Source organism: Pocillopora damicornis, chromosome 1 (assembly GCF_964200805.1).
Source record: "Pocillopora damicornis chromosome 1, jaPocDami1.2, whole genome shotgun sequence".
Lineage (NCBI taxonomy): Eukaryota > Metazoa > Cnidaria > Anthozoa > Scleractinia > Pocilloporidae > Pocillopora > Pocillopora damicornis.
In genome coordinates, this window is record NC_142670.1 from 23,284,982 (window position 1) to 23,307,071 (window position 22,090).

Sequence of the window (22,090 nt, forward strand, 5' to 3'; positions counted from 1 at the left end):
TGAACGTCCTGAGACATATGCAAGGTAATTACATCTCTGCCTTGGATACGCTTCCTGACACTATCTTGATCAGGATACTGACGTGTTACCTTTGCACTTCTCCAAAACTTCCCCAGAGTGTAGCGATGCCTATAGCAAATCCACATTTTTTTGTTTATCCTCCTGAGCGAGGTGAAATAGGCCAATCCTTGCCAAGATTAGCTCATTTTCCCTTAAAAACCTCTTAAGACAGGTGGCAGCTTATCAAATGATGAGGTTTAGAGCAGCTTTAAACCCAGTATGAAAGGAAGTGCAGAGTTGCAGCTATTTACTTTTACTTATTCAGGATTTTTCATTTTTTTTCATCTTTTCCACCTGCTTTTTAACCAGCAAGAGGCAAAACTAAAACAAATCATGATTAAAAAAAATCCCTTTTCTACACTTCAGGAAGGTTGGGTGCGTTAACTTTGAGTTTTCATGGCTCCTTGTAAAACCTTTGTTCTGATCAGTTCATGATCAGCATTCAGACAGTCGTACCAAACCACTTAAGCCACACGATGAACCAAAGTTTTTTTCCATCTTTGCTATTCAAAAAGCAGTCCAGAGACATAATAAACGTCTCGCTTGTGAACGAATTTTTCCTGTACTTGTAATTGTTTCCAACGCGATACAAGTTCGGCAGATCTAAAGGAACTCATTATAATTTTGTATATTCGATACGATTTCAATTTCCGCATCAAAGGAGAAGCCTACTGTAATTCGTGAGTGGTCAGTGGTTACGCTCGTGAGGTAAAGAATGGGTTTGTGACTTTCTCACTCAATTGAAAGACTCGCGTCACTCTTATGAAATGGTTGAACGGAATACAGACTTCGAGCAGTCTCTTATTTTTCTTAAAGATAGTGAGGTCACGCGTATCCTGTGAGCATGGTGAATCCGCGAGGCGCGAGACTTGTATCTCGCGTCTTCGCCGCTCCACGCTCTCAGAGTTGAACAAAGACAAGACACGTTATTTCCGGTGAGGTTCAAGAGGTTCAATGGTTATCTCGATTATCTAAACACATTTATTTACGTGGTAAAGATTTGTTTTTAAATCTATGAACTGATGCCAGTCCTATTTGGAACGAAATGTATTTAAGGAGAAAGTTATGAGAATAAAATAAAAGTTGTCTGTACCACAAAGCGTGCCTTCACTGTTCAGACTGATAGTCCTAGAGCTTTTTGAGCATGCATTCGAATATCTTATGGCGATATGCCCGCCAACCACCCCACCCCGCGCTATGCTGTTTGCACTCAGCGGCTGGTCAGCGGTCACCTTTACCAGGTAAACAAACCGATCGATTCCTGATCACCGTTCTTGTCGATCGGAAAATCAAAATACCAGCGCGATATGGCCGCGAAGATGAAGCAATTATGTTACTTGATTCGTACTTCATGTTCGAGTCGAAGCTTGGGTGGCACAGGTTATTTCTTGCGGTGGAATCGGCGAGGGGAATTCGAACACTAGTTGTAGTGTTTGAATTGTTGAAAGAAATGGTCGCATGAGGATTGTAAGTTTAACGAACAATTTTAAATTTTGCCGCTTGAATTGAAAGTAAAGTTCATTTGAATTGCTTTCTTATATATTTCTGACGGTTTTAGATTTACCTGCTTGATTTATATCGGTTACGCTTCATGTTGACAAGTCCCTCAAAATGGCGGCCAAACTTGGAGATTGCCGAAAATTAGGTAAGTTCACGGAGTTATAAAGTTCTCGTAAAGGTCGGGCCGCAAAGTTTTTTTCTGTAGTTATCTTTTCTATGGCACCTACTTCCTAGCTATGTTAGTTGGATCAGTTAAGAACGCCTCACTTTTTCAAAAATTTACCTTGAATTTGATCGGTTTTGGCGTGTTTGATTTAGGCGAACCGATAAGGTGTCATTCAAGTCTTCCTGTTTCCTTGATTGACACGTGATGTTTACGAAAGTCGCCTCGATAGATAAGATAGAGTTAATATACATGGCTGTGGTATTTGTTTTTTGCTGAGTTCCGTAGTTTTTTGTAAATTGTCCTCCAAAGTTGTATGAAATTAAAGTCTTGAAAAGTGTCACGACAAGCCTTCGCTCGAGTGAAATTTAATTTCCGTAAAACTCTGAAAAATAAAGAGATCCGATCAAACTGATTGTGGTTTTAGTATAGGTACATGAATGTCTTACAACACACGAGAAACGAGCGAAATCCGTGTCTCAAGCAAAATCGACCGGACCGCTCTTACAGAGACACACTCTTAACACCGCATTTTATTTGGTCTGTTTGTCCACACAGCCTTTGAGGTTCGAGCAATTCATTTGAATTGCGTGTGCTTGACGTCTGTGAATTATGCTCATTGTGACTTTCGCGCAAAATGGAGCCGTGTAAACTTTGGTGGAACAAGTAGAAGGAACAAGGAAGTTCTTATCTAAAGTTAATCATCGTTTTGGCTTGAAACCAGGTGTTTCTATCGTAACCATAGCTACCATATTGTTTTAAAAGAAAGCACTTTTACCTCAAAAGCAGTGGGGGACCAAAGAGCTTTGCCTCTTGAGAGGTAAGAGTTTATCATATTGAAAACACCGATGAATGATTTGAGTAATACTTTCCCTGGAAAATATATATTCTTTACGAAAAGGTTTTTAAGCCGCAACTCCTTTAATTCTGCATACCAAAGGAAAAGGGTTGGCTTCACTCCCATATAAGGGTATGGTGCGATTTTAAAAGAAAATTATCTTGAGGTCTTTTTCAACGAAAGCAGATTATCGATACTCGAGGTTTACTAACTGAACCTTTACATGATTACTTCTATGCACCACAAAAGTTCTGATAAATAATATGTTGCTCTGTTTATCTAAAAAAATTACCAAAAGGTCGCTAAAGTTTGAACCCCGTCCAAAATGTTGAATGTGTTAAGAACAACTTAGAAAGAATTATTCATCACATATAGTTTGGAAGCCTTGTATTTGAATTTTTCCTGCCCTTTTGGTTACTGAACTTTGTAGATGAATAAAGGGTTTAAATTATCTTCGGGATTTTCATTTCATAACTGAATTAGGATAATCAGCAGCTTATAAATGTTAATTAGCCAACTTGTTAAAGATTGTATTTTTTCTGGCTCATAATGAGACTATGTTATTTCATCTGAAGTTTTTGTGGAGTTTGAGTCATTGTCACTTCACATTTGGAACCAATATTTCGAAATGAAGATTTTTAATGCTTGAACATTCGTTCTTCTATGGGGGCGTAAACTGATCAGGCCTATCAGGAGGAAATTCAAAATGCCTTAGCAGATCAAAGTTATCATTCCACAGAAACCGAAGGAGCCTTCAAAATTAAAGTTTAATGTTAAGAGTTGTGCTGATCTTCCTTGACGATTGACATCCTATCGAGCCTTGTGTAAATTGTTTACTCACATCATGAACTAGAAAGTGCCTGAACGAATTTACAGGCAAGGTTTTAATGTACGTGTAGTATTATTTCTATATGGCTTCATCTGATATCAAACAAGTTTTGTTGAGGGGAAACTCGTCTTTTTTCTTTCTATGATCCTATTCTCAATATTTTCAGATTCAGCACAAGTAAAGAAGTATGTGGTGGCTGTTCTGCCATTTAAGATTCGTCCTTTTCGCTTCTACCATGGAGTTTGTCACAGCTAATGATCAATGTAGGACCGAAGTAAACATACAAGGAATGGCTCTCGAAGGTCATGTCTTCAAAAGGTGGTCACTAGCAGCTCCTCACCTTTGCGATGTCAAATGTGGACAAGAGATCACGTGTCAAAGCTATAACTACAATCGAAAATACCAAATATGTGAACTAAATAACCGCACCAAGGAGGCGAGACCAGAGAATTTCCTTTCAGCACCCGCTTGGTTTTACATCCGACGATTGAACGGCAAAGGTAAGAAATCAAATGTCTCTCTATCTGTGTGCTTTCTATTTCTTTAAATCATCTCCATCCTCAGCCTGGTTCCTTCTCACTTGGAAGAGCTAAGAATAGGAAGTAAATGTAAAGCATATCTTTACTGCAGCTCCCTTAGGTTCTATCCCTGAATTACCGTCGCTGTCTTGTCACGAAATAAAGGCGAGTGAAGGTAAATACACCATAAGCGGCAAGTACAGGATGGATCCAACTAGGAAAGGAAAAGCAAAACTGATTTACTGTGATATGGTTAACGAAGGTAGGTCCTGAAACTTTGCTTCAGTTATTTTATTTTGTGGTGAGTTATCAGTATCATGAAATTATTATAAATTATACTATTATTGATATCATTATCGTAATATTTAGTTTGGATCAGTTCTAGCGTGGATGCCTCTCTCAAGTTGCTCTAACTTAGTCACTGCCTCTCTTTCATCATTTTAGATATGGATGAATGTAAATTTAATATCAGTGACTGCGACGTGAATGCAAACTGTACCAACACATATGGTTCTTACAAATGCACATGTAAAGTGGGATACATCGGTGATGGACAATCGTGTTCAGGTAGTTTTGACATTTCCTTATGTAACTAATTTTTGTTAATCGTCTCATAATTTTAAGCAGCGTTATCCATGCATGTTTATGCACAGAGTTACCACGATGCAATGATAAGAGGAATTATACTACTATGATTCATAAAAATGATAAAGTGCAAAATTTATCAATGGTTTCTCAGATATTGACGAGTGTAAAGGAAATCACTCTTGTCACGTGAATGCTACCTGCACGAACACCAAAGGATCGTACGCTTGTACTTGTCATCCCGGATATACTGCAAATGGAGGCGACTGCAAAGGTACTTATGCGTTTCTTTTGTAACCATTTGCATTAAGAAGAAAATCACCATCATCTTTGCAAGACTTGTATTACCAAAATACCCTGTATAAAAAAGAGATGAATGTAGGCCTGAAGACGATGGTGATAATGACACAATTGTATTCGATAAACATTCAGTGGTAAAAAATCTAAACTGGCAAAGGAGACTTAATTGATAGGCTTACAGGACAAAACAACGGATTTGAAATTGGGGAAATCGAGAAAAAATGTGGCAAGTGGTGCTGTGAGGTGCTCACGTCTAGAACCACAAGACAGAGGCTTCTCAGTTTATGCCCCGCAACTTTTCTCCAATTACAATTTTTTTATGTTTATGATTTTACAGATATTGACGAGTGTAAAAGAAATCACTCTTGTCACGTGAATGCTGCATGCATGAACACCCTTGGATGCACAGAACTGCACAAAACTGCACAGGTGAATTTAGTCTCTTCTCTACAATATGTAGAATAGTCCTGCATGACAAGTTCGACCACAGTGCTGCGCCGTTCAGCTGCGTTGCAAGACAATTAGACATTTTATCACGAAGAAATTCGGTCATTTTTTCCTCACGTGTTCACCTCCTCGAGTGTTCAAGTCGCTATCTTATGAGAATATAAACTGTTATAACCTCTTGGTATCGAGTTGAACAAAAGAAGAGAAGTTACATGACCGCAAGCAACCATGTACTATTTTGATTATCATATAAACACGATAGGCCTTTACTGAGAATGAAAGGTGACTTTTTTAAAGAATGATATGATAGGTTTCACAATCCGCTAAAAAAAGTCGTAAAGCGCATCGGCGATAAGGGTTAAGATGAAAAAATGCGTTGAACCATTACAGAAACAGAAAAAGGGCGTAACTTTCTCTTCACAAAATTCTCAGTTGACTTTTTCCTTACCGAAAGAAAAATATTTTCATGTAAAAGACAAAAAATAGGCCTTTACTAAAAAAAAAAAATAATTTTTTTACAGAATGAATCTAGAAGTTTCACATTCCGCGAAAAAAAGTCTACCAAGGAAGGCTAGCAAGGCTAATCTTTGACGATTGATATCCGACTACAGTTTCGAACGGTGTCTCGGGAGAGATTCCGCTGCAGTGGAAGTTTTTGTTTAGTCTAAATAAATAATTAATTTGTCAAAATGATAAATAACTTAATGCTCTTTCACCTCATAAAAGTTTAAAAAACGAATGTATATCTCACTCGTGTAACCACTAACGCTGTATAATTTTTCTTTTCTTTCCCATTTTTTAGATATTGATGAATGCCAAAAAAATACTCACGATTGTCACCTGAACGCTACTTGTCAAAACACAAATGGATCCTTTGTGTGCACCTGTTTATTTGGATTTAACGGAGATGGACGGAACTGCACAGGTAAAGGCCTTTTGATTGTAATTGCCTCGTTATGACCTTACTTGTTTGTTTGTGTTTGTATTTTTAATTGTTTGTTTAATTTGTACGTTCCTTCTTTGTTTTTTTGTTTATTTTGATAAAGTAGTTACCTTTGCCTTAATATTTTTGACCAATGGTAGAAAATGAAAATCTTTAATCCCAATTGAAAGCAAGAGGATGAAATGCTCTCAATGTTCAAAATAAGGAGGTTTATACATGTATCATGCTCCAAGAATCGTGATTGAAAGCCTGTGATTTCTCAGATATTGACGAATGGGCAAGAAACCTTTCTTGTCATGTGAATGCTAACTGTACCAACACAATTGGATCACATGTATGTACATGCGACACTGGATAGACTGGAGATGGACAAACTTGCTCAAGTGATTTTGATAACTTCCCTTCAATGTCCTGAAAAGCCCTTTATGACGGAAGAGTTGCCACTCTTTCTATACGTACAATCCCAGCTACTCAAAGTGGGAGGTAATCTGAAAAGTCTTTTTAGCTCAAATTATAAGACTGGAAGTAATCAAACATTTATCCTAAAATTCATCCCTCATTAAAAATTGTGAATTATTTTGTTTTGTTTTGTCCCACATCCTTTGAGACTAGATTTGCAGTATTTTGGAAAGGTATTCATTATATCTTGATTCGCCAAAACATTTTTCATCATAACATCTAACTCTGGGTTGTGACGTGGTGCACTTGATCCCCATCAGACATTGACGAGTGCTCACAAATGAACATGTGCGATAAGAACGCCTCTTGCGGTAACACTCAGGGCTCCTACAGTTGCGCCTGTAATCCTAAATACATTGGGGATGGTCTGACTTGTAAAGGTTAGTCTCTTTTAATCCATGCCTTATATATTTTTTAGAGATAGTACTGGCCGAACTCGCTGCAAATAATGTTGAGTGAATGGCTATTCTTGTTTGGCCATGTAACAAATCACGTTAGTTTTTAGTACCTTTAGTTTGCTTGGAAACGTCCTTCGACAAAACATTGGGGATAAAGAAAGATAGATTTGATTTTTTATATCATATTTTTGGACTTGATGTGCATTGTTGTTGTCCACCAGGAGAGAAAATGTTTTTTTTCTTGATGATGCATAAATGTTCTGCAATTGAATTATATTGATGATAAACAGAATAGTCTGATTGGTTAAAATCGATGTTGACCGCAATTACGATTTTCTCACTCTGACCTAATAAGGTAATTCCTCAGAAAAAAAAAAGTCATCTAACAATTTTATTAGTCTGCCTTTAAATGTTTCCTACCAATGGCTGTTTCGGAAAATACAATAAGAAAGACAGATCACCTTGCTTGTTTGAGAGAAATGACGGGCAACACTTACCTCATTTATGCCTCTACTAGCAATTTTTCCCGCGCGTCATTTCAAGGTACATTTTTCGGTAGCTGGAATCAAGGGTTTTCGAAGTAAAAATTAAAAGAAAAAACTTAAAGGTACAAAGTCTCGAGCGTGTGGAAAATTTGATATGTAATTTGTGGAAATTATTTATATATATTAGTAATTATTATCACTCAAAACGTTCCTCACGTCGTTGTTTTCAAGGTAATGATTCTCATCATCAAGTAACGGGCTTTGTGCACGTTTTTAGCTATGTCTTCTTTTTTTTTTTTTTTTTTTGCCTTCGACAATTTTCTTAATTTCTTCAAGTTGAAGGGGAAGATTTGTACAAAAAAAATTATGCAATGAAAAATAGAGGTCACCCCGCTCGTTCAAGAGCTAAAGAGCATTGTGCCTGTTTGCATGGTCCATTTATTGAAAAGCAGTACCGTGTTCTCGGAATGTGTGCGCTTACTTGCCTGATTACGTGATTTTTATGCGCAGTACAGGATGGCCAGTGCAATACTGAGGAATCACCAATAGACTGATAGCAAGATTCATTTTGTTTTTTCTTTATCTAAATAGTAATTAATGGAAGAATATTTGTCTAAATAAGGAAAACGGAGACAAATTTGAGTGTAGCCGACGAAACTACGAGCATAGCAACTTGACTTTTTAAAACGCGAATTTTTGTCGGATGCACGATTTGATTGGCTGTTAGGAAACACTGTCGTCCAGAGCATGTGTTGAGAAAATATTTATCAGTCATGTTATAAACATACAACATTTACCTTTGATAGAAATAGTAGAGATGGTAAGTTTTGAGCTCGATGAAGAATTAAGAAAGATGTTTTTTCGTCTCGTCACGAGCGTGAGATAAAGAAAAATTCTGAGTCCCCATGAGGAATCTTCTTCACCGAGCTCAAAACTTAACATCTCTACTATTTCTATCAAAAACATTACGCTATCGACATTGTTGATCCTAGCAGTATGCAGGACGCGTGTTATAAGAACTTCGTAATAGACCTCGCTCACCGAAGAGTCTTTGTGGCTCAGTGATGGAGCAGCGGAGCGCAAATCCGAAGATCTGAGGTTCGATTCCTCATGGGGACCCAGAATTTTTCTTTCTCCCACGCTCGTGACAAGACGAAAAAACATCTTTCTCAACATTTACCTTCCTCTGTAACGTTATTGGAGAATTTTGCTTATAATATATAGGGCACTTTTTCCAGTGTTTACATTTTCTTATTTAAACACTCGAGGCTTGCAAATTTCTTGAAAGTTATGCAAACCCTTGACTGCGTATCGGGTTCGCATAACTTTCTCAAATTCTCCCAACCTCCTCTCGTATTAAGGTGAGAGTATGTAAACATGGAAAAAAGGTTCTCTATTCCTTAAGCAGTAATCGGTTCCAACAAAGTTTTCCAGGCATATCTGCTCAGATCAAAGGAACATTAGTTACTTCACTTCAATTACACTAAGACACAGAAAACTTTTTCACAGTTAAATAAATCTAGCCCTGGGCAATTTTTGCGGAAGCACTTATTAACAAGTTTGATGGCTTTACATTCATCAACAACCTCTTTTTGTGGTCAGCAGTCGATGATTGCAGGGCTTTATGAAAAGCGGTCACTGAGCGATCGCGCCACAGTCACGTATTGAAATTCTTGGAACATGGTATCTTTTAAGGGATTTTGTATTGAGGCTGTATGACAAACTCGGCTATTTTTATTTAGCAGCCATAATTCGATAAAATCTCGACATGCGACCCTGGATTGAGAACAGTCATCGCTTTGCCATTCATTTATTAACCTGACACAGCTGATTAGTGATATCAAACACATGTAAAAAATTATCGTAATATTATACGCGTGTTTAACAAGGATTTCCCGGCTCTTCTCAGGGCAGGAAATCGTTTTAAACCACCGCAGTTTATATAATAGCTTTTCTCCTTAAGCTTTCTTATAACGAAATATATAAAACATCACATTAACCGAAATTCAACCTTTTAGCTGATCCGTGCTATAATTACAGAAACCTGAGCGATGCTAACAGAAAGAGCACTTACATCACACCCTACGGTGGAGAAAAATGTGACGACGAGTCCTCATCCTTAATATTCGGGAAATGGTATCGTTTCGCGGGAGATGCAGGAACAAAAATGCCAACACAGTGCGTACCGGATAATAGATGTGGTGCGGTCTTCTCAGGCTGGCTAAAAGGTGGTCACCCCACATTGGCAGATGGTGAGGTTTTCTCCAAGGTCTGCTTTACCAGAGGTGGAGATTGTTGCAAGAAATCAAGGGAAATAAAAGTGAAAGACTGCGGATCCTACTTTATATACAAACTACAAAGTCCCCCTGCTTGTGATCTGCTCTACTGTGGCATAGACTGAATGCTATAAGCAAGTCATTCTGCTCAACGAAAGGGTTCACAAATCGATCTAATTATTGGCACATGTACATTAATGTGTAACAGGGACTTTAAGAATTTCACATGATCCACTTTTTATGACTAGTGTTAAACAGTGAATAGTTTGAACAGAAAAGTACCTTTGGGCCGCGTAGTTTGATCTTCCAGGAAGAGTACTCCTTAGAAGTTGTGACTGAAGGTTGTCAGTGTTACTGATTGACGTTTCTATAATCTTGGCGGAAATCATCATCAGAGTCGACTGACCAATTCTTGTTTATCCAAGTATTAGAGGAGACTCCCCCCACCCTCAGCTAGTGTTAACAACTATGGGCATTAATGAGCTTCCAAATAATCTTATCATCATCTCTATCTATTCCAATCAAACATCTTCAGTAAGTTTTAAGCAAAACTTTGAGCATTATATTTTGCTTATTACTAAACGTTTTGAACTCTTGATGTTTGCTCAGGTCGTTAGAAACTAAAGCAGCTTTTGATACCCACGCCTTCTGTACATGAAGTTGTTATTCTGTCTGAAAGCCTTCCATGATGGGTCACGGCGGTCCGTGATTATAAGCAAGTTGTTTACTATGTTCAGTCGTGCTTTCATTAGCATCATTATTTATAAGGATTTTTAAATCGTGATCGGTGTGTTTTGGATAGAGAAATAAATGATTTCTAGAATTTTTAGTCACTATGACATCGATACTCTATCTTTCTGGTGACATATTACGGCAAACTAGAACATTCTAATGGGTTATGTGGTTACGATCTACTTTTACCACAACAGTTGTGTTGTAAGCTTCGAATTCTGGAATGTTTTGAAGTACGTTATGACGGTATATAAGGACTCGGTCAGCTAGGAGTACTAATTTCTTTAGCCAGAAAAGACCGAACATCTAGGAAGCTCTACAAAAGATAGCTCAGTACTCAGTTCTGTGATATACTTAAAAGATTGTGTATTTTGTGGAGATTCTCTCTCAGTAGAGAGCTAAGTTTTAGTCTGTAGTAGGCTTAAGTAAGTTTTTAAAGGACAATTATTGTATTGCCTATACGAGTAGCTCCTGAGAAAGAATAATTATGCGTTGTTTAATAAAGTAGTTTAAGTTGTAAGAGTTTAGCATTCCTTATTTTGATTAAATCATACCTTAGCAGGTGAATCTTATAGGAAAGCGTGTTGGGTGCAATGGGTAAAATCTGAATGATGTCTACGTTAGTAGTTCTTTCAAAGCTATTCCAACAAAAAGAGCTCCGAAATGAAGACCAGTTAAAACCTAATTTAATAACCTTTTCAGGTTATTTGTGTGTATGTGACCGGTAACAGAGATGGGTGTGATCTGTTACCCTGGTTGCTTTATTTAACACTGACAGCGAGCCTAAGACAAATAGCACGTCTAAGTACTCCGAGGTTTACGTGTCTTTGTTGCACTTTAGAAAATCTGCATTGACCTTCCCAAGGGCCAAATCCTATAATCGCCTGCTATTTAAATTATCGACATGAAATCAGTGCAAGGTTACATGAAACAATGAATTATCACTTACCAGATGTCAGTAAATAAAACGGATTCCACTGTGTCTTTTTTGGTGTTGTTAAAGCTACTTTCGCTAGTGTTGTTAAGGCGCAAAGTTCATCATTCCATCGGATGAATAATCAATAATCTCCGGAGGGGTTTCCGAAGTTTAGGAAGTGAGAGGTTGATTTGTTGAGATATCTCTCTCCTTTAGTGAGACATCAACGGCCTTCCGACACCTTTTAAATGTATTATTATTATCTAAGTTTAATTGGGTAATAATCTCAATTTTTTTAAATGAGCTCTCCTTTTGAGTTTATCCAGACAAATTTCTGACAGAAACAGGTTCGTTGATCAATTTTCCCTTTAGTCAATTATTTGATGGGAAGCTGATCTTTTCACAAAATCCCACAGAGTTAGCAAAAACACAAATACATGTACATTTACTTGAGAAAATATCTTTGTTAGAGACACTGTTTAGTAGAGTAAATGGTTGTTGCTACGGTTATTATAATCAACTCTGTGTTTGGGGGATTTAGAGGAGTGGACTTAATGTGATTAGCTGCTTTAACTGTCCGATTAAAGGTGACCAATTACAGTTGACTGTCCGATTGCACTGTCCGATTACAATTCTACAGATTAATTAGTGCTAAAATAAAGCAGCTAAAGTACCATAAACATTTGAGGACATTGTAATGGTTATGACTGGTCGTGGAGGAGAGAGATGCGATAATGTTATATTTTGTTACTTATACAACTCGTAAGTTTCATCACTGCGTTAGCTTTGCTTAGTCCCTCAAAAACGCAACTGGTTCTTTACCTGTCCAGATGTAAACCATAAATGGTGCTAGTCAAATCTGATTCAATTTCCCAAAGATTTCTGTCGCAAGATGGAATTTACATCTTCTCTTGCTTTCCTTGGCAAACGGCTCATAAACCACTTGATACGAACCGTAGAATCCCCCGCACAAGACCTCTGCTCAGCTTTATGCTACATGGAACCCAACTGTGTCAGCTATAACTAATAAGTGACCAGCGGATCTCCTGTAATCACAAAATGTGAACTGAAAAATTCCACACACAATGAAAATCATCAGGATCTCAAGTCTTGGACAAACTACAGATATAAAGCAACAATGGTGAGTACATTCTTATCCTATTGATGGTTGGTTGGTGTCCTATCATGGCCATGCGCATAACATTACTTGTCATTTGGTAGATTAGTATGTATGTAGTAGTCACCCAAATTACAAAGTAAATTGAAGAAGAGAGTGCCAAAATTGTTGTTCGTGCCTTTATTACTTCAATATTAGATAGCTGCAACTCACTACTTTATGATCTAGCGAAGCATCTACTTCCAAGATTGCAATCCGTTGGAAATATAGCAGCTCGAATTGTTACACGTACTAGGATATTGATCGTATGACCCCAATCCCGAAAAAAAAAATTCACATGCTTCCTGTCCGTCACTGTATAGTTTATAAAATTCTTCCACTGGTCTACAAAGCTATCAATGGAGCAGTGCCTGGCTGCATCAGTGACTTACTTAACTATCGCACCTCTGAACGGACACTAAGGTCCTCTTTTCAACACCTTCTGGCGACCCCGAAAGCGGGACTAAAGACTTGTGGAGAGAGAACGTTTGCTGTGGCGGGACCAGGACTATGGAACTCGATCCCACTCGAACTAAGATCTAGTTCTTCAATTGACATTTCTAAAAGACATTTTAAAACGTATCTTTTTAAACAAGCTTCTAACTCCTTTTAGTTTTATTAGGTGATAAATATGCTTAATTACTCAGAATTTTTTCAATTTGTTTATTCCCATATATAAATATATATATTTTTTTCTCTTTCCCCCTTTTTTTTTTAGCTTTTTTATGATCTTAACGTAAAGTACCATGGACAATTAGTGGTTTGGCGATGTATAAATATATTTACTATTATCATTTATTATACATGTACTTATGACATCAGGAAAAAATACTCTAACTTTAGTGACGTTCCTCTCTTCGATTCAAGAACGAAGGAAAAGAATGCTTGTCCTGGTAAAGGCCTCGCTTGGAATCGAGAATTCATAGGAATGACCTGAGCGACTTTACGATATGCACCCTAAGAATATGGAGATGAAATAAAGAAAATTGCACATATACCAGTCATTTTCGCCGTGCACCCTTCCTACAATGGTTGGCCTCCTGGTTCATGGAATATTTGAGAATGAAACTGGTGAGTTAAAATTCAAATTCTGTCTCTATTTTCTTCTGTAAGATATCTCAAACTGGTATTAGTCCTGCGAGCATTCGCCCTTTTTGAATTTTAAAGTTCAATTTGCTGCCCTCAACACTCGCTGGAAAACAAAACTTACTCCGATTTCCTAGAATACTTTGTCATTCCCGTCGTACTCGTAGGTTTTCCATGGACTTCATAATGATTTTCATATCCAGAACCAAATTATGCCCAACGGAAAGTAAGGGAGGTAATAAGGTAAAATCCAGTTTATCAACTGGGTTGATAACCTAAATTAGCCACCGTACAGAGCTGAAGAATCGAGCGTTAGTACGTAGTTACTCGCTCAGACGAAGGGCGAACGCTCCAAACGTCAGCTTTAAAACTCTTAACGGATTCCAATCTACGGTATTAACTCAGTTGCTAAAACTAAATTACCCTGGGATACTCTCCCATCCACGCAGCACCAAAATTTCTTTAGAGACGTCCCCCCTCTAATAAAAGGAAGTTAGGTTTCTTCTCAATAAAACACCTTATGCATAAGCCTTTTGACTTATTTGGAAAATACCCACTGGGTAACAAATAGAATAGGAAAGATGGTTAGATTTCGAGCCCACTAAAGAAATAAGAGTACCAATTCTACAAAAACCTTTTTGGGGAACTGATGGACGAAAGGTCTTGAATCCACGCTGTCCTCAACGAACATAATGGGTGGGTGAGTGCACGATATTTCATTCACTTTCCGTTATTCAAAATCCTTTCCTATCCAGATTAATAACTCAAACATTTAAAAAATAAATGAATGACATTGTAGCACAACGTCTATCACATATCAATTTCAGATAGTGCACTGTTGTCGTTCACCGCTTCGCATATGTCGTAATCGAATCGTTTTTCTTTGTTTTCAGGTATGGTAGTAGATTACAGAGCATTTTTGATCGCCCGTTTACTATATTATAGAACATAACGCCACATGGATTTAAAAAATGCCTTTTTCTGGTTGACTTTTGCTTTGAATGTTTTTTTAAGGGCTTCGAGCAAATTTTCCACGAAAAAATGTAAGTGGTCGATTTTATTAATGAAACCACGTGGGAATCCTATGAAGCACTTTTCGTAGCTCACGAATTAAATTGGGTGAAAGGAGTGTTTTGTAAAGGTACAGCTCATTCGGCCAAGTATATACAGGGCTAACGATCAAAATCTTGAATCAAAGATGAAAATTTAAGCACAACAGATATAGGCGTTATATTCCATTGCCACGCGCTCTAAGTAAGGAAAGCAGACCAGATTTCCTGATTTCCTAATTCATGTACCTTTTGGTTACGTCGTCGTCGAATCTTCGGGGCTAAAAGTACACCGGTACTTTAATTTCTTTTTCCTTTTAGTCGACGATCGGTGAGGCATTTTAAATGCTTCGAACAATTAAACTGCAAATGAGTAAATCCTTGATAAAGTCTTTTTTTTTTTTTCTAAAGAAGGATGATAAAGGCAAAGGAGAACAGGTTATGCGGCCTTCTTAAATATGTTTACACCGAGGGAGGATGTGTCTGTTATTGACTCATCGTGCAAAAGTCGGCCATCAGTTTCCAAGGAATAAAAACATTTTTCATCAGTTTAAGGACACTTACTGCCTGGAGATAGTCTGCCGCTAAAGAGCTTTTCAATTAAAGCTAACTATCAACTCTTTCAAACGATTTAGGAGCAAGGTTTGATGAAAATAACATCACGTGCGTCTTTTTAACTCCAAAAACTGACAAATTACAGAATAATTGAAACAGGTTCATGACTTTTCTGCTAATTTCATGTTTATTATTGCCAAAGTTGATAGCAAAATAATTACACATCAGACATTCGAACGCGAAAAGTTTTGCGAGGTGTTTATCTTTTGGTAGGAATGAATGAAAAATGTGCTGGATGCATTTTTTGATCTTTTAAATTTTAAAAGTACTTAGATCAAAAAGTCCAATGGAACTTGAACCTTTAAGTGCCTGTTAATCCTAAGAATATGGAATAATATTCCTAAGAGACCTTATTCCTTTTCATTGAGCAAATCGGAAAACAATTATTTGGGTCATTTGCGTTAATGTCCACATAAAACTGACAGCTGCTGAAAGCTTTGTTTAATGCACTTTCATAACATGCTTTCCTTCATAACAATAGGTCGGTTTGGGCTGCTTAGTCCACTGCTGGGGCATGGGAGCTGGTGATCGACTTAAAACTTGTGGCATACGTGGGGGTAGAAATAGAAGACCGTAATCTTGAGCTGACTTGCTTAACGCCTGGCAAAGGTGATTGGAAAACTGTCAATCATTTTCCGTCTTTCGATTCATTTATGAGTGCAATCTTATTTCATATATCACTTTCATTCTCTTCGCTGATACATATACAGAAGGAATAGAAGTTCCAAAATAAACTAAGTAAGGTAAATAGCCACGTTCAACATCCACCCATGATTGGAACTCATTTTGTAAAATTAAAGGGTATTTAACGAAGATCTTTAAGCGTATCCTACTCAGAAAGTTGGATATGAGATGCAAAACACAAACAACTTCGACAACTACGAATTACGCCAATTGAAAAATCCTACATTCCCAACTCTGTTCTTTCAATAACATGCACGTATTACACTGTTAAGTTAAGTTCCATTGTCGTTTATTACCCGGAATTTGGTCAGTGTTATCCTTCTCAGCCGTTTGTAGTGCTGACTGTCGATTAATTTGTTGGGCACGGTGGTGGCCCGCTTGAACGACAGAGACAGGATGGCCACGTTTATCGAGAAACTGGCATATTGCCTCTGGTTTTTCGAAAAAATCAGAGTCGTTACTACATAAACGACGAAGTCTGAGAAACTTTGAAAAAGGTATGGAGTTCTTGACATGTGATGGATGATGGAAGAACTCCATACCTTTTCCGTCAGCTTTTTTACCCTTTACGGTGGCTAATTTACGTTTTCAATTCAGTTGTTAACACTAAATTAGCTGCTATACTCTCCCACCGACGCAGCACCACAGTTTCTTTAGAAACTTACCCCTTTATTCAAAGGTTATAAATACCTTTGCCGACCTGAATACGTGGGCACCAAATGCGAAGGAAGAAACGGTAGATAAAAAAAGTATTTTTAATTTGGTGAAATACTTTTATGAAAAACTCTACCTGACCCTTTAAGTTATTTATCGATGAATCCAACTGTCAGTCCTATTCAGCCGTCTGTCTACTCCCCCAGATGTCTGAATCCCCTTTTGTCCCCCCCGCTTACCGATCCATCTGTCTGACTGAGCGGCTGGTTATCCAACTCACATTTTTTTGTTCAAAATCAATTCATCACATAAGTGATGGTTCTTTTCCAAGCAATAAGATGGATGCAGTTGATGTCATCTACAGTTTGCTTTAGAACAAGAGATGATTGGTATGGTTTCTTTAGAACTTCCAAGGCGGGTAACATCATTACATTCAAATAAATGTACAAATCTGGTTATGCGACCTAGGCTTTTATTGAACCCAAGCTATCAATCGAAATGAGGATCCCTTTGGAACCTTTTCATTCCCAACCAAATGGCCACGTTTATAACTGACAAAAACCTTCATCTCCTAAAGAGTGATTTCTTGCCAGATTATCGGGACCGCAATTTTTACAACCTACCTTGGGCCACAGCCGAATCACTACAACTGCTCTTTGATAATTTGTCTACCCCGTTGACGGTGGAGACGAACCAAGAATTCGAAATCTGGTTCAGCGAGGACTTGTTCAAATGGGGTTATGGCGATAATGGATACGAAAAAACGTGTTGCAGTGTATGGTTTGTACGTTTGCAAAATGAGAAAGTACATTGAAGAAGAGAGTGCCATGATTGTTCTTCATGCCTTCATTACTTCAATATTAGATAGCTGCAACTCACTGCTTTATGGTCTACCTCAGCATCTACTTTCAAAATTACAATCCGTTTAAAATACAGCAGCTTGAATTATTACATGTACAAGGAAATTTGATCGCATGACCCCTATCCTATATAAAGCTTCACTGGCTTCCTGTCCGTCACCATATAGTTTATAAAATTCTTTCACTGCTCTACAAGGCTATCAATGCAACAGTTGCATACCACATTTGTGACTTACTTGAATATCGCACCTCTAAAGGGACATTAAGGTCCTCTTCTCAATACCCTCTGGCGACCCCGAAAGCAAGACTAAAGACTTGCGAAGAGATAACGTTTGCTATGGCGGCACTAGGACTATGAAACTCGATCCCACTTGGAATAACATCTAGTTCTTCAATTAATAGTTTTAAAAGACATTTAAAAACGTATCCTTTTAAACAAGCTTATAACTTTTTTTAAATTTTTTTTGATGGTAAATTTGTTTAAGTATCTTAGAAGTTTTAAATTAGTTTATTCCTACATAGGGATATATTTTTTTTCCTTTCCTTTTTTTCTTTTAGCTTTTTAATAATCTTAATATCAAGCGCCATAGACAATATTAGAGGATTTAGCGCTGTATAAATATCTTTATCATTATCATTTATAATAATCTACGGTTTGATTCAGCGATGTGAACACATGTAATTATGACATCAGTGAAAAAAAAATACTCTATCATTAGTGACGTCACTCTTTTCGATTCAAGAATGAAGGAAAAGAATGCTTGTCCTACTAAAAGCCTGGCCTGGAAACGATAATTCATAAGAATGACTTGTGCAATTTTATGATTTGCACCCTAAGTATATAGAGATGAAATACTTTTCCCCTTGCACCTTTTCTTACAATGGTTGGCTTCCAGGTTCATGGAATATTTGAGAATGAACCTGGCGAGATATAAATTCAAATTCCGCCTCTATTTTCTTATCTAGGATACCTCAGAGTTTCAACGGTTCTGCGAGCATTCGCCCTTTTTAAATTGAAAGATCAATTTGCTGCCGTTAACACTTCCTGGAAAACAAAGCTTACATTAATTTCTGAGAATACTTTGTCATTTCCGTTGTACTCGTAGGTTTTCAATGGACTGCATAATGATTTTCTTCCAGAACTAACTGATGCCCAACGGAAAGTAAGGGAGGTAATAAGGTAATTAAGTATTATCAACTGAGTTAATAACGTAAATTGGCCACCGTTCACATTTTAAAGGTGACGTTTCAAGCGTTAGCCCTTCGTCATTCTCTCTGACGAAGTAAGGGATGATTTCTCTTAGTTCGTTCTTTATTTCGTTGTTTATATATCGTATTTTTTGTATAAGTATACTTTAAGTATATTTGCTGTACCAACGTGAAAAATGTTCAAAATAACGGCTTGACTTACAGGTTCTACTAGAGAATCACATGAAACCAGAAAATTGCCAACGAGCGTTCTGGGTTTTCACACATGTACACGTATGGCTCCTGAATGAAAACCAAATCCCATTTTTATTCTTTTCTCTTTTTCCCGCTTCTTTTGACAAATATTGAAGAATGCAAAACATATATCCTGGCAAATGTCACGTAAACGCTACTTGTAATAACTCATATTAATCACACGATTGCACATGCAAACCTGGATATACTGGAGATGGACGCAATCGTACAGGTACATTCAATAATCCCAGATTGTTGTCGTTTTTTTGATACCATGGAAAGCCAAGATTTAATTTTTATAACGTAAAGGAAGGTAGTTACCCGACTAAAACTCTCGTAGTGCTAGCCTTTTTCACAGATAACTTGTTTTCTACATTTAAGACAATCTCTTGTTCTCGCAATCCAGCAAAGGGTTGACTACAGCCATAGTTGCAATCTTTAACACGGTAACGGTAACATGGACATTTGCTTAATTATTAAATCCCCTTCTATCTGTAATTTTTTAGATATTGATGAATGTGAAGGAAATCATTCTTGTCACTTAAGTGCTACCTGCACAAACACCGTGGGATCACATGAGTGTCAGTGTCAGCCTGTATATACTGGAAATGGACAAAGCTGCACAGGTAGTTGTTCGCTTTCCTTTAAAGTAAGAAAATTCTCACCTGAGCTGGTGGAAAAGTCCTACTTCAGTGCAGGGACAGTCGATGATTTCTTTTACACTGTTTTCAATCATGTTATAAAACCTGTAAGGTCACTTTTCGAAACTCAGAATTCTGCTGCTTTTTGTTTGTTTCTTCTGCCTTTGGATGGACGTTACATTAATGACAGACAACAGTCTGGAACGAAATCGCAAGTTTGGCTTTGAATCTTAGAGCTAAAAGAAGGCGTAAAATTTCATAATTGCGTCAAACAACAAAATGAAGATGAAAAGAAAAATTAAATATACGTACAGTATGCATTCAAACAAAATTTCAGTAATCGGTGACGTTATTAGTATTGACTACCCGTCTAAATATAGCGAACTCCTGTGTGAAAAAAAAATTAAATGAATTCAGATACTGCTATACATCACTAATAAAATGTAATTACACATATTGATCTTTTTAGCGTCGTTGACTGGAAATGTCCCACACAAGTACTTCTTGACTTTAACGCTTAATAACTATGAGTTGTTCTTGTAAAATGAAAGGTCTGGTTTTGGTCGCTAAACTGCTAAAATTATGAGACGCTTTAACAAATCAGTTGACTATTTATTGCAATTACTACAATCATCTTTAACTTTGTAGCCGATCCGTGATACTTATAAAGAACTGAGCGATGCCAATAAAAGAAGGAGTCACAAAACTCCCAAATCTGGACTAGTGTTGGGTGACAACCAACTCCTTGTTTTTGTGGGAGCTGCAGTAACAAAAATACCAACAACGCGTGTGCCAGCATATAGATGTGGTACAGACCGGTCAAGCTGGTTGGATGGTGCTTATCCTTCAGTGGAAGATGATGAGGTTCTCAGAAAGGTTTGCTTTAGTAATCGTCCTACCGGTTATAAATACCCAACAGAGATTTCTCTTGGGTATTTACAGAGAAATCATAGCAGTATTTACATCGATGCTATGGTACATTTTTTTCAGAGATTTTACGCAGTCCTCTTTTCGTCATAATAATTTTAATGATTTACTTGGGCAGATTTTCTACTTTGATGACATCCCCATAAACTGTGCAATCAAGAGTGCTTCAGTAGAATTTCATCGTACCGGTTATTTTCATTACTTCGGTAGATTTTTTACACTGGCCGCGTTCTGTGAAATTGTGATGATAAAAAATCTCATTCGTAATAATTTGTAGGACATGTTTGCAACCAGAATATGGAACGAAAAAACGAATAAAAAAATTGAAACAATGAAAACGAAAGGAAAAAATAACAAATATTGATATTTTGGACAAGCAGGTTCACCATTCAGCATGACCACTAGCAAAATAAGAATTAAGTAGCGGTAATACAGGACGCAAGTTACCTAAATCACGTTTTCCATTTTTACGCAATATTTATGGACCCCAGGCAGGTGGTTCTCCACATCAGTCGACGACCAAGGTGTCTAACAAGGGTAATACGTTGTAAGAGATGGAAAAATAATTGAGGTTGGCGATAAACAAAGCGCAGCCACACAGTTAAACACTAGGCAAACGAAAAAAAAATCCAGAGAGTAGCATGTTGGGGTCTGAACCCGGGAACAACAGATTACAACTCCAACGCGCCCTGGCCTCTTGGTCACACTGCCGTCAAGATAAAATTTAAAAATTGGACGTTTTATTCCAGTTTCAGAACTTCAAAGTCTCAAACGATTTTCCAGTGGCGGAGTAAGAAAAAAAATAGGTTAAACACATTCACACCGTTCTCAATTTTTCACAAACCAACAGGATTTATCAAAATGGATCGCTCATACGTTAGTTTGGTTCAGAATTTGATACTTTGAACATGGCAGTCACGAAGTGTCGCGATAGAGCTCATTTCAGCAATTAGACACGTTAATTTCGCAATGCCTAGAATTTTGTGATGATATACACCCAGGTTTGATCATTCTAAAATTAGACGTCACTTTGGTTAGCTATCTAATCATATTTTCAACTTGATGTTTTATTTTAAACTCAAGAAAACATGGATAGACAAGTACTTCAAGCTGATGTGAGTTCGTGCAAGTTGTAAATAACACTTTAAAATGGTCAAGAAACTTATCAGTAGATTTTGTTGTAGATTTAGCATCAAAAGTAAACTGCGTTTATTGCAGTTTCTTGCTGAAAAAAATTTAATGTTTGTTTGTTTGGCTTTTTTTTCTGGTAGAATAATACCTATTTGAGCTCAGTAGGAGAGCTGTTATTACAAAAAACTGCTCTCGTTCGAATGACAAAAAAGAAGATTGCGGCGTGAAAAAGAAATCTTCAAATATCACTCTGAGTTGAATGGGGAAATGTTGTTCACGATTCCCTTTATTTCATTTTTTTCCCCATTTCCAAGAAGAAAGTTGAAAACAGATCGAGCTAGTGACGCAGAACATCGTCTGGTTTCTTTATAAACCTAAAAAACCTATCAGAATAT

General features: G+C 37.3%; 1 protein-coding gene and 1 pseudogene across 2 annotated transcripts in view; both read left to right on the forward strand.

Moving 5' to 3' along the window:
- The window catches only part of LOC149052844 (uncharacterized), a 327,679-nt pseudogene that overhangs the window by 113,724 nt on the left and 191,865 nt on the right, over nt 1-22,090 (forward strand). The gene's annotated exons all lie outside the window — the stretch shown is intronic.
- Nucleotides 6,923-9,926, forward strand: LOC149052848 (oncoprotein-induced transcript 3 protein-like). The gene is made up of 2 exons (XM_089205958.1): nt 6,923-7,022; nt 9,544-9,926. Exons 1-2 carry the CDS (start codon nt 6,923-6,925, stop codon nt 9,924-9,926), a joined length of 483 nt encoding a protein of 160 aa, XP_089062084.1.